The sequence below is a fragment of the Phyllostomus discolor genome, chromosome 9 (assembly GCF_004126475.2).
Source record: "Phyllostomus discolor isolate MPI-MPIP mPhyDis1 chromosome 9, mPhyDis1.pri.v3, whole genome shotgun sequence".
Lineage (NCBI taxonomy): Eukaryota > Metazoa > Chordata > Mammalia > Chiroptera > Phyllostomidae > Phyllostomus > Phyllostomus discolor.
The window spans coordinates 71,945,301-71,959,608 of NC_040911.2; the positions used below are offsets into that span (position 1 = coordinate 71,945,301).

At 38.9% G+C, this 14,308-nt stretch overlaps 1 protein-coding gene across 2 annotated transcripts in view; it reads left to right on the top strand.

Moving 5' to 3' along the window:
- SEL1L2 (SEL1L2 adaptor subunit of ERAD E3 ligase) overlaps window positions 1-9,754 on the top strand; it is a 92,645-nt gene extending 82,891 nt beyond the window's left edge. For both annotated transcript variants that reach the window (XM_036009553.1, XM_036009554.1), the window contains 2 exons: window positions 7,628-7,756; window positions 7,899-9,754. In XM_036009553.1, coding sequence (XP_035865446.1) covers window positions 7,628-7,756; window positions 7,899-8,018 — 249 coding nt within the window. In that variant the 3' untranslated portion in view covers window positions 8,019-9,754. The remainder of the gene's footprint in view (window positions 1-7,627; window positions 7,757-7,898) is intronic.
- Window positions 9,755-14,308: the final 4,554 nt, after the last annotated feature.

Below are 14,308 nucleotides of genomic sequence, written 5' to 3' on the forward strand. Positions count from 1 at the left end.
TCAACTTTTTTTATCTCATGGCACACATGAGCTAACTACTAAAATCCTGTGGCATATCAAAAATATATTTTTTGCCAATCTGACAAAAAATAGGTATAATTTTGATTCATTACGCAGGACAGCTATTGTGTTGGCTGTTGTCATTTTCTTCTTTGACTATCTAAGGGAAAAGCAGTCAGTGCCCCTGACTAAATAATCAGGTATTGCATGTTTTAAAAATAATAGTCAGGTATCACATGTTTTAAAAATTCTTCCAGCACACCAGTGTGCCACAGCATACCAGCTGAAAATCACTATTCTAAGCACTTGGAAATTCCAAGAGTTTTCAGAGCTGTGAGCCAGGACCTGTAGATGAAAACTAAATATATGAGAAATATATTTTGGTCATCTGATTGACCAAATATATATTTTCTTACAAATCACAATATTGCAACCTAGTAAATAACACATTTTTGGATCCTGCAGGGAAAACAAAAATTGCATATACTGAATAAGGTATAAATAGTCCTGTTAAAAAGAAAAGTAATTATGGCACAAAGTGTTTTAATTTCTCATTTGTCTGGTCTTAACACACCTATGGAGTGTTATAACTATAATTTTAAATACTAGAATAGAATTACTTTCTGAAAAAAAAAGCTTAAGTTAGATATATAAAATGGCCCTCTTGTAAATATGACAGGAAATAATATACAGCTCCTAGAAATGGTCACAACCATTCTTGAAATAAATATCAGCTACCTAATGAAATAATCAGAAATGTGGGAGAAAAATTGAGTGTGTAAAACTTTATTAATCATGGGGAAAAAAAACCTACAAACAACCAAAATGCTCCAAAATAAAAAACATGTTGTTTAAACTCTTGTGTGGTACATTATGATTCCGTTAGATATTTTAGGGCCTAGTTGTTAAGTGAGCAGGTTAGAAGCATACTATCCAGATTTGAATCTCAGCTCTGCCACTTACTTACAAGTCACATGAAATTAAGTAAGTGATTTAGCTTCTCTGTGCCTTAGTTTCTTCATCTTTAAAATGGAGTTAATAATATCATCTACCCTATATAACTGTCATGAGGTTTAACTAAATGACAGCAATGACTGGCAAGCAGTAAAAGTATTTAATAAGTATTAGCCTATTATGAGACACTATACAACCATTAAAAATAAAATATTGTAGACTAGAGGAATATTTTAGGATACATATATGTTGAAGTATATTGAAAGAAGAAGACATAATATTACCCAAAGTGAAAAATTTCTAAATTAAAAATACACACACACACACACACACACACACACACACTGGAATGCTGGAAGGATGATGTAAAATATGATATATTCACTGTGCAGAACTTATCTCTGTACAGTGAAATCATAGGTGATTTTTAAGTTTATTCACTTTCATATTTTCAAAATTTTCTAGAATTAGCATATAGTATAAGAAAATAAGAATAAATTATTCAAAAAACTACCTGTCACAATACAAAAAAAATTATTATTTTTATATTCACTCGAATATTTGGAGATAGAAAATTCCCGCATGATGTAACTGAATAATTTTCATAAACAAAATACTTTATTGCTGAAGAATCCTGTACTTTGAATTATAAGAACCTATTCTGAACATGTGATCATTGGCACACCTGATGTTTTAATTAGAAAAAAGTTTATTTAAGAAGAATCTATAGACCAATTACAACTTATGAAATTGAAGCAGTAATCAGAAACTCCCAAAAAACAAAAGTCCTGGACCAAATGGCTTCACAGGCAAATTTCACCAATCATTCAAAGAAAAACTAACATCTATCCTTCTCAAACTATTTCCAAAAAATTCCAGATGAGGGAAGATTTCCAAACTCTTTTTATCAGGCCAGTAATATCCTAATTCCAAACCAAGTAAACACACAACAAAGAAAGAAAACTATAGGCCAATATCCCTGATGAACATTCGCAAATTAGACCAAAACTACATTAAAAAGATCATACACTATAATCAAGTATGATTTATCCTGGAAATGCAAGGTTGGTACAATATTCACAAATCTGTAATTGTGATATCTCACATAAACAAAAATGAAAGAAAAAATCACATGATTACATCAATAGATGCAGAAAAAGCATTTGATAAAATCCAGCACCCATTAATGATAAAAACTCTCAGCAAAGTGGGAATGGAAGGATCATACCTCAACCTAATAAAGGCCATATATGAAAAATACACAGCTATTATACTCAATAGGAAAAATCTGAAATTGTTAAGTTTTAAGATCAAGAACAAGACAGGGATATCTGTTTTCACCACTCTTATTTAACATAGTACTGGAAGTTCTAGCCAGAGCAATCATACAAGAAAAAGAAATAAAAGTATCCAAATAAGAAAAGAGGAAGTAAAACTGTTGTTATATGTAGACAACATGATATTGTACATTGAAAACCATATAGATTCCACCAAAAGTCTACTAGACCTAATAAATTAATTCGGCAAAGTAGCAGGATACAAAATTGATTCTTAGAAATTGACGGCAGTTTTATACACCAACAATGAACTATCAGAAAAAGAAACCAATAAAATAATATCATTTATTATTGCAACAGAAAAAATTAAGTACCAAGGAATAAATTTAGCCAAGGAGGTAAGAAGACCTGTACTCTGAAAACTGTAGGACACTGAAGAAAAAAATTGAGGAAGGTACAAATAAGTGGAAGCATATACTATGTTCATGGATTGGAACAATTAGCATCATTAAAATATCCATACTACCCAAAACAATATGTAGATTTAACACAATTTCTATTAAAATACCAATGGCATATTTCACAGATCTAGAACAAATACTCCAAAAATTTATATGGAACCAAAAAGACCCCAAATAGCCACAATAATCTTGAGAAAAAATGAAGTTGGAGGGATCACAATACCTGGTACTAAACTATACTACAAGGCCACTGTAATGAAGACAGTCTGGTACTGGTATAAGAACAGACACATAGATCAATAGACCACAACAAAGAGCTCAAAAATAAACCCACATCTTTATGATCAATTAATACATGACAAAGAAGGCAAGATCATACAATGGAGTAAAGACAGTATCTTCAATAAATGATATTATGAAAAATGGACTACCTATTGCAAAAAAAATGAAGCTAGACCACCAGCTTACACCATATACCAGAATAAACTCAAAAGAACAAAAGATATATAAAACTTCAATAAAGGTCACAATACAATAAAAATCCTAGAAAAAAACATAGGGGGTAAAATTTCAGATACCTCATGTAGCAATATTTTTGCTGATACATTTCCTAGGCCAAGGGAAACAAAGGAAAATATAAACAAATGGGACGACATCAAACTAAAAAGCTGCTGCACAACTAAAAAAAAAACCATCATCAAAATGAAAAGGAAACCCACTGAATGGGAGAACATATTTGCCAATGATACATCAGAGGTTTAATCTCCAAAATATATAAAGAACTCATATGACTCCACACCAGGAAGGTAAACAATCCAATTAAAAAATGGGCAAAGAACCTAAATAGATACTTCTCCAAATAGAACATACAGATGGCCCATAGACATATGGAAAGATGCTCAACATCACTAGCCATCAGAGAGATGCAAATTAAGACCACGATGAGATACCACCTCACGCCTACCAAAATGGCTATCATAAAAAAATCAGCATACAACAATAGCTGATGAGGATGTGGAGAAAAAAGAACCCTAGTGCACTGTTGGTGGAAATGCATACTGGCACAACCGCTCTGTAAAATAGTATGGAGTTTCCATAGAAAAATTAAAAACAGAACTGCCTTTTGACCCAGCTATTCCAGTTCTGGAAATATATCCTAAGAATCCTGCTAGGCTGGTGTGGTTCAATGAATTGAATGCTGACCTGTGAACCAAAGGGTTGCTGGTTCAATTCCCAGTTAAGGCACATGTCTGAGTTGCAGGCCAGGTCTCCAGTAAGGGGAGTGTGAGAGACAACCACACACTGATGTTTCCCTCTCTTTCTCCCTCCCTCCCCCTGTCTCTAAAAATAAATAAATAAAATCTTAAAAAAATATATTTAAAAAATAATATAATGCACCCCTATGTTCATAGCAATGTTATTCACAATAGCCAAGATTTGGAAATAGCATAAGTGTCTATGAGTAGATAAGTGGATAAAAAAGCTGTGGTACATTTACACAGCAGAATGCTACGCAGCAGTAAAAAAGAAGGAATTCTTATCTTTTGTGACAGCAGGGATGGTACTAGAAACTATTATGCTATGTGAAATGAGCCAGTCAGTAAAAGACAAATACTGTATGATTTCATTTACAAGTGGATTCTAGTGAGCAAAATTAACTAATGAGCAAAATAGAATAAGAAGCATAGAAACATGGAACAGACTGACAGCTATGAAGGGAGGGGTGAGGTGGTGACTGGTTGAAGGAAAATGATGGGATTAGTCAAAGAACATATATGCATGACCCATGGATATGGACAACAGTGTAGGGAATGACTGTTGGAGAAGAGCGTGGGCTGGTGGAGGGGGCAAAGGGGAAAAAATTGGGACAAATATAATAGCATAAACAACAAAATATTTAAAAGGGAAAAAGAAAGAAGAATCAGTAGATTGCTTTACATAATCTCTTAAATCACAAGTTAAAGCCAATAAACTCACTGTACCACAGAAAAGTTAAATGTAAGTTGATTAGGTATATAATGAACTTATTTAATGAACTCTGGTCATCATCAAAACTACTGCGAGGAAATTTTTTATTTGAACTCTTTGGATTTTTTACTAAACAGGATAAAGAACAGGACTCTGTTCTAGAGTCTAGTAATACTATTTCTTTTGTATGGATTACCCAAAATAACCACAGGTGTTCAGGAATTTCTTTCTCTGGGAATTTTAAAGAAAAGATTTCTATACCACCCCACCCCCAATGCAAATTGTGAGACTGATTGGGCATTAAAGGTACTTCTCACTACTTTTCATTATAAACCTAGTGATTGAATTGTGATGTTTGTGTCTGAAGAAGTAATAACTATTGCCTGCCTCCAATATGAATGAATACCTAAGATAATGACAAAGGCCCCCTTTCCCTCAGCTATTCAAGTCAATATGCCTTTAACGTGTGTGGAGGAGGGGGGGGTGTGAGGAAGGGCAGGGAAAGGGTGGTGACACAGCCATTCTCATCTGCAGGGTGCTTTCAAATGAACACTCAATTTGTTGGAATTAGAGACACAAATTAGAGTGGGGGGTGTTTTTATTTTTGTGGCTCCCCCCCAACATCCACTTTCTCTGTTCCCAGGAAGACTTGCTCAGTCTCCTTAATTTTAAGTATTTTAATCAAAATCATTCCTCTTTCTCCAACAAATCAATTTACTAGACACAAAGCTTTGGGAAAACTTAAAAAATAGCAAGCAAAACATAGCTGAAAGAGGACACAACCCAAAAAATGGTTTAGCAGAGGTCTCAAGGATTCATAACTACTGAACTCTGTATAATAAAGTTCTGGGAAATGGAGAGGAACAACAGAGATACTGAATGACCACAATTTGTGGGGGGCAAAAATCTCTCTTCTTCCTCTTCTTTGAAAATAATCCACAGGCACCCAAGCAAAATTCTGGGACTGGCCCAGGGCACTTCAATCTTTAAAAGCAACTCTGCTTAGCCTTTTCATTACTTCATTTTGGAAAACAAAGCAAAAATAAAGCAAATAAGAACAAGTCATAGTAGGTGAAAGTTAAAGAAAAAAAATGTTTATGTGCCATGGTATATGTTATGGTTTTTAAAAAAAACTCCCTAAAATTATAGTATGTCCTCTGAGGAATCAAATTCCAGCCTGAGAACAAAAATAGTTTATTTATTCATTCCACAAGTACTGTAATATCAAAGTTTTTTATGTACTCAGCACTTCATAAAGCACTGGGAATTCAGAGGTAAACAGGTAGTCCAACTCCTTGTCTTCAACAAATGAATAAACAAATTCTGTAACTTCAGCTATGATAAGTACTATGAAGGAAACTAGGATTTTAAATACTTATTATTTGTATTGTGATTTATTTTAGGGAACTGCACTGTTAATATCAAGCATTCTCTTTGGAATCATACCTAGTATCAGGTCCAGGGGTATCCAAAAATGTTTTTGAAGATTGTGTTAGTTTCCTATGGCTTCTGTAACAAGTTACCACAAATTTAGCAGCTGAAAGCAACACACATTTATTATCTCATGGTTTCTATAGATCAGAAGTCTGGGTGAGCTTAACTGCATTCTCTGCATAGGTCTTGTTCCTTCCAGGGGCCTCTGGGTGTCACGAGCATATGTTCATGATAGTCTTTCCAATAAGTCAGCCCAGCCAGGCAACTGGTAGCTAGCTGCCTGCTGAGCAGCCTGGCACCAAGGACAGGACAAGAGTCACACATGGTAACTATACTGTTCACTCAGCTTTTATTGAATGCAAGTTCACTCAAAGTAGAACATCAACATACATTAACATCCTACTCACACTCTAACAATCTAAGAGAAATATCACACACACACACACACACACACACACACACACAGCAATCAATGGGAGATAATGAACCCGAGTCCCAGAGTCTCAATCTGCAGGTCCAGGAAACAGCATGGTGGGCAAGGGAGTTGTCAGCATCTTGCAAGGAAGGATCTCCAGAGCCAGGTGGGCAGCAGGGCAGGCAAAGTCCTCAGTCCCACAGGGCAGAGCCTCCTGTGGCTGATGCCAAGGGAGATCAGTGTGGCATGGAGCAGCACTCTGGTGTGTGGAGCTCACTGTCTCGGCAGTGGTCTGGAGCCTGCCCCAGTTATACCTCGAAAGTGGAGTACTCCACCCTTCTGGGTATTTTAATAAATCTTGGCACCCCTGATGACAAGTGGGGAATTTTCCCAGGAGCCTATCTATGGGTGGTCCTGCTCTGCAAACATGGCTATTCTGATCATATCTGCAGATATCTTAGGTGTGTTTTCCTGCCAGATGTCTCTGCTCTGACTTAAGTAGTTTCCCTCTTGAACCAAAGTGTCATGGCTGACTGCCAGCCATTTTGGTTAACATGAGTGACTCCACTTTGTTTTATATACTTGATGCTATCTTGATTGGAACAATGCCATTTTATTGGTCCTGCTCTCCACACTGGGGAAGCATCCACTTCCCAGCTCATTCAGGTTGTTGGCCAAATTCAATTTGTTGCATTTGTAGGACTGAGCTCCCCATTTCCTTGCTGGCTGTCCACATTCCTTCTCATTCTTTCCATGTGGCCATCCAGCAATGGAGGGATGAATCCTTCACTCCTTCACATGCCTAGAACTCCTGATGTCTCCTTCCACTACATTTGTCTGACTTTTTGTTCTGTCCTCAGCCCTGAGAAAACTCTGTGGTTCAGGGCCCATGTGATTATAATGAGTCCACCTGGATAACCCAGGATCTCTCTGTCTTAAGTTCTATAATTTTTATTATATTTGCAATGTCCCCTTTGCCATGTAACATAACATATTCACAGGCTCCGAGGAATAGGACATAAACATTTGCTTACCAAAGATAAATTACAATGGCTTCTGGTTATTTACCCCTAAAGAATCTGTACCTAATGAGCATGGGCCTATTCTTCTACTTCTAGGACATTCACTTGGCCAGGAGATTATATGACATGGCTGCTGAAACAAGTCCTGACGCTCAGATACCTGTATTCCTTGCCCTCATGAAACTGGAAACTGTGCATTTGCTCCAAGATATCTGGTTTTTTAATGTAAGTTTGTCTTGAACAGGTCTCAAATTTATGAAAAAAAAGTCCAGTAAGCAATTCTTAGGTAGTGGGATGAAGGGAGATGATGGTTCTGAATAAAGTGGGAGGCTTGGATTTTTTTTAACAGAATATCTCTTCCCAGCAGTTTACAATGAGATGGAAATGGATACAATTGGACAATAACCTTGGATCATACTGGGATTTATTCGTGATTGGCCTAATTGTTGCTGCACTGATGTTCTTGCTTAGAAATCGGTACAGATAGGATCTGGATCCTAGGAAAACCTGCTTGTGGGAACTGGTTCATGCCATGTTATCTTCACTAAATAAAGAATTTCCTCGTCAAACTCAAGAGTCTACTGCAGATTTCCTACACAGGCCTGGGATGAAAAATGGACAAAACTTGGGACCTGTTCTCTGAGAAAATATTTCACTTCCTGCTTAGTTGAAGTGACCACTTGAGGGGTACTAGGGACTAGTCACCCAAGACCTGATTGCAAACTTGTCATCTTAGTGATTTAGTTCTGAATCAGGAATAAAGACTACCAATTTTTTTATGTTCTTATAGCAACCTTTCAAGAGGACAAATGGGTGCCTTGGCTCCTACAGACTACTGAGGCTGGGAGAAGGGCAAGTTCTGGGAGGGCAGGAACACAGATCCTTCAGCATCTGATACATACAAAAATTACACATAGACCCTTGATCTTGTGGAACTGATCTTGTGAACTATATCATAAACCTAATGTGCAAAAGCTCCTTGTGGCATGCTGTGACTCAGGCTCCTCACCAAGGGCCTCCTATCAAAGCACCATTAGTAACTGTGTAGTAAACATCATCATTTGGGGTCTATCCAGCATTGCATGCCTCTCTTCCATCTTCCTTTGGAACCCTGTTCTATTTGGTGGCATCACCTTTGAAGAACACAGAGAGAGAGAAGGTATCAGCCTCCTGGGATGGAAGCTAAATGCTCCAGTTCTCTCCATGACAGGCAAAGCAAGGTCCCAGGGCTGAGGGCAGGGTGGACACGGAGAGTGCAAAAGGCACATGATTCATGTCAAAAGTCAGGCTTGAATCTCAGCTCCATAATTCTTTAGCTATTTGACCTCTTTGAGCCTCAGTTTCCTGATCTGCAAAATGGGAAGAATAATACCTATCTTAAAGGGCTGGTATGAGATTAAATGAGATAAGATATGTAAAGGGACTATCCTAGGGCATTTTGAATGAGCTCCATAAACTGTGACTTTTAATGCTCTTTAAAAGCTCAAGGCAAATTGGTTGGAATATGGTGTCAGATGATTTGATACCAATCTGGATGGTTTTGGGGCCATACAGTCAATTTTGCAGCCAAAATGCCAGTTGTTTTGGCAGGAAAAGATCCTGCTTGCCTACTTGAAAATCCAACCTAGAAATAAGAAAGGTGTCATTACTTATGCTGATCAAAATGAGGAAGGAGAACGAAATAGTGGGTTGGCCCTGGGTTTGGAACAAAGCAACATGGACCTAAGGTCTGGTTTTGTCCCTTAGGAGCTCTATGAATTCTGGGCATAATTTCTACAAACCTCAGTTTTTTCCTCCATAAAATGGATGAATTTCTACTTCACTGGAGAATTGTAAAGCTTAAATAACCCTAACTACAAAAATTCTTTATAAACATTAAAAATGCATTTATTTGCTATGAACTAATCCTGGCCTATCTGAGGTCCAGGTATTTAGGATTTTCTGAACACTACCCAAGTTACCAGTAAGTTTCAAAGGGCCTACACTAATTTATACAAATGTACAAGGAATGAGCAGGTACCCAAACCTCAGTCAGGGCCCAATTGCGGGCCAGCCATGCCATTACAAAATATTTCACGGGTGTCTGGAATGTGAGCAGGACATAGTTAAGAATAAGAGCAAAGAGGAGAGTGTGGAAGGCAGAGTGGGTGAGACCTGGCTCCAAGCCTGGATAATAAATAGGCTTCTTGCAGGTAAAATATGTGAAAACACCTGTGGGCAGGGGTGAAAGGGAGGACCTTTTTGTGGCTTGTTGCATAGGGCAGAACACTGCCTGGAACGTAGGAGCAAGAGCAGTGTGACTCACAGATTTTTTATTTCAGCTCATTGTTCCAAATAAATAGGAAAAAAGGCTTTGAAAACACAGCGGTTTACAGCATTTGAATCATTCAGATATCCATTCTGGGCCTGTTCTCTGGAGCCACTGATGTGATAGCTCCCATTACCACAGAGCCTGAATGGGTACGTCCTGACACCTGGGCAGCTTCATGATGACTGACAGAGGGAGAAAGCCTCCACCTGTAAGCCACTCCCACATCCTGGTTTTGCTAGTCCCACCCCCTATTCTCTTTCCTGCTTCTGTTAGATTCAAATAAAAAACAGGTAGCCTGTGAACTACAAGGAAGCTTCTCAAAAAAAAAACAAAAAAAACAAAAAAACCTAATTCTCTTTGTAACTACTTATTTCCTCTATATTTCCTTCCCTCATTCTTTTTTAATATATATTTTATAGACTATGCTATTACGGTTGTCCCATTTCCCCCCTTCACTCCCCTCCACCCATATACCCTCTCCCACCCACTTCCCCCCCTTTAGTTCATGTCCATGTGTCATACTTATAAGTTCTTTAGCTTCTACATTTCCCATACTGTTCTTACCCTACCCCTGTCTATTTTCTGCCTATCATCTATGCTACTTATTCTCTGTACCTTTTTCCCCCCTCTCCTCATCCCACTCCCCTGTTGCTAACCCTCCATGTGATCTCCCTTTCTGTGGTTCTGTTCCTGTTCTAGTTGTTTGCTTAGTTTCTTTTGGTTTGGCTTTAAATGTGGTTGTTAATAATTGTGAGTTTGCTGTCCTTTTACTATGCATGCTTTTTTTCAATCTTCGTTTCTTAGATAAGTCCCTTTAACATTTCATAAAATAAGGGCTTAGTGATAATGAACTCCTTGAACTTGACCTTATCTGAGAAGCACTTTATCTGCCCTTCCATTCTAAATGATAGCTTTGCTGGATAGAGTAATCTGGGATATAGGTCCTTGTCTTTCAGGACTTGGAATACTTCTTTCCAGCCCCTTCTTGCCTGTAAGATCTCTTCTGAGAAATCAGCTGACAGTTTCATGGGAACTCCTTTGTAGGTGACTGTCCCCTTACCTCTTGCTGCTTCTAGGATTCTCTCCTTCATTTTTACCTCGGCTAATGTAATTATGATGTGCCTTGGTGTGTTTCTTCTTGGGTCCAACTTCTCTGGGACTCTCTGAGCTTCCTGGACTTCCTGGAAGTCTATTCCCTTTGCCAGAATGGGGAAGTTCTCCTTTATTATTTGTTCAAATACGTTTTCAATCTGTTGCTCTACCTCTTCCTCTTCTGGTACCCCCAAAATTCGGATGTTGGAACATTTAAAGATGTCCTGGAGGTTCCTAAGCTTCTCGTTTTTTTTTGGATTCTTATTTCTGCATTCTTTCCTGTTTGGTTGTTTCTTTCTTCCTTCTGGTCCACTCTATTGTTTTGAGCCCCACTTTCCTTCCCATCACCATTGGTTCCCTGTGTATTTTCCTTCATTTCTTTTATGGTAACCTGCATTGGTTCATCTAATTTGCAACCAAAATCAACCAATTCTGTGAGCTTCCTGATCACCAGCGTTTTGAACTGTGCATCTGATAGGTTAGCTATCTCTTGGTCATTCAAAAGGATGAGTTCTGGGGCCCTGATTTGTTCTTCTGTTTGAGCCATCTCTCTCTTTCTCTCTGTCTCTCTCCTTTTTTTTTTTTTTTTGGTCTGGTCGCTGCTGTTATGGTGAGGGGCAGAGCCTTAGGTGTTCACCAGGGCTGGGCACCCCAGTCGCTAGAGTGTGACATTGTATGTGAGCTCGGAGTCAAGAGGGAACAATGGCGGTAGCTCCATTCTCGTGAGACCTCAGTCCTTTCCCTGGGATCCTGGGTTGTGCACTCTGCCCTGCCCCACAATCACCACCTCACTGGGTCTGCCAGCTGCTGCTTTCATAGTCAGGGTCCACCTGCCACGATCTTGCATGCCCCAGATACCTTACGTACCTCCAGTTGCCTTATGCGCCCAATTCTCCCTGTTCTCCTCGCCGCGACCCGCACCTTGCTGCTGGTCTTCGTCCCTCTTACCAGTGTGGATGAACAGGGCTACTTCAACTTCTTGGCTGTCCGACTTCCATTCAGATAAATTCTTTGTCAGTTCTGGGTGTTATTCTGCATCTAAATTGTTGTTGTTCCAATCTTGGTTGTGGGTGGAGGTACGGTGCGTCCACCTATGCCTCCATCTTAGCCAGAAGTCCCCTCATTCTTTATTAAAAGTAGAGAAGCTATTCAAGTACAGTATTAAAAAGTCAAGTAAATAATCTTTTTTCTAGAACAAGAATCCATGGTCATTTTATGAGGACACACTTTTGGAATTCTGTGCTTTTACCCTGTGTCTTAAATGGTAGGGTGGTGTTGTTGTTGTTTAATGTTTATTTTAATCATTGTTCGAGTACAGTTTTCTGTCCTTTACTCCTATCGTGGTTTTTAACAGGTATGGCCATGGGTGGCTGGGGAAGAGATTAAAGAGAATAAAGCCCTGAGAGAAGCTGGGGTAGAGGGTGGCGAGAGCTGCAGTCCCCTTTCTGGGAATCCCAAAAAGCAACCAAAGGAGGGTATGATGAGGCTCAAAAGAGGAGAAAGGAACACTAAGAAACACCGGCCATGTGCCAGACTCAGTTCTCTCCTTCCATCTTCATGACAAGGCTGGGAGGTAGATATAACTACCTCTTGCACACAGGAGGAAACTATATAACTTGTTAATATCACATACTAATGTGATTACATAATAATAAACAATGAAGCTAGAATTTGAGTCCAGAACTGACTCCAAAATATGTTCTTTTCTCTATATTACTATTCCAATTATCTCTTGCTGCCTAATCAACTAACCAACTACTCCAAAACTTAGTGGCTTAAAACAATAATCATTTTATTATATCTCAGGAATTTGGGCATGGCATGGCTGTGTAATTCTTCTGTCCCACAGGACATCAACAGAGGTGTTCACCTGGTAGGCGGGGTGTTCTAGAGAGTGCAAAAACAGTTTTATTTATGCCCCTGGCACCTTAGCTGGCAGGCCAGGCTCAGCTGTGAGTGTTGACCAGAATACCTAGATGTCACATGTGACCTCTTCAACGAGTAGATAGAATAGTGGTAATTTTTACCACTCAAGATTCACTCCAAGACAGTGCTCACAGAGACCCAGGCAAAGGCAAAGGCTTCCTAAGACTTAGCCTCAGAAATTCTAAACACTGCTTCTGGCACATTCTATTGGTCAAGCATTAGTTTCTACCTCTCAGTGGGAGGAACAGCAAAGAATTCGCAGCCATATTTAACCAACTAGAAATATACTGCTTAAGGGCCCCTGCCTGCATAGTTCAGTTAGTTAGAGAGTCATCCCAATATGCCAAGGTTGCAGGTTCAATCCCTGATTGGGACACACACAAGAATCAACAAACAAATGCATAAATAAGTAGAACAACAAATTGATCTCTCTCTCTAATCAATAATAGAAATTTTTAAAAATACTCTACCAAATGTTATATAAATTTCCATACAAAAATTGGCAGAAGAAAAGATGCAGATCAGATATTGAGCTGCTTATCTTGGAAGACAAGGTTTGGACAGACTAGTTGGATTCATGCCTGGCTCTCTTTATCTTCCCATCTTTCAGATTGAAGAAACTTTTAGATGTCTGTCTGGAGGGAGGAAAAGAAGTCCTCCTCCACTCTTCCTCAGCCTGGAAGACACACACACACATGTGTGTATACACATGCACAGCTGAAAAATGCTCAATTCTTTCTCTGCTCTGAGTTCAAGTGACATGTGCTAAGACATGCAGTGTCCCTGGATGATAGGGACTCTCTCTGGAGTACCCTAAATGCAGGCTCCACCCTGTGCCTCAGGACTCACACCTCACATGCACTCAGCTGGTAGGAGACCTACCCCTGACCCTCTCCACTCCTACCCATCCTCAGGCATCTTCCCTCCCCAAATTCAAGTCCCTATAAACCCATCTCCTCTGCCTCATCCAGAACAAAGTCCTGCTGTTGAGATGTGGTCTTCAGCATGGGTGGTTATCAGAATCATCTGACCTCTAGTTCTGGGGAAAACAGGAAACGTCACACCTTTGAATTGGGGAGTGAGGAAAGCTGCCTTCATGGTAGACTAGCCTCTAGACTGGGATGTATGAAAAAAAATCAGACATCTCTTTTGCAGTGAGACAGTTAGTGTCCTATTACGATACCTCCTAAACCTAATTATTAAAAAAGAATATCTGCTCCTTCCTAGACCTAATATCAGAGTCACCCTCCTAATACTTAAGCATTGGGAGGTACTAGGCCCTGGTAATTAAGTGTGGGAAAACTCTTCGAAACCATTCTACCATTCAGGGAAGGCTCCAAGAGTTAAAAATTGGAGACTTATAGTCTAGATTAATGGCTTTACATTTTTTTAATGTTATATTACATTCCTCTATCTTACTTTAAAGTATATAATTAGAAAACCGAGAG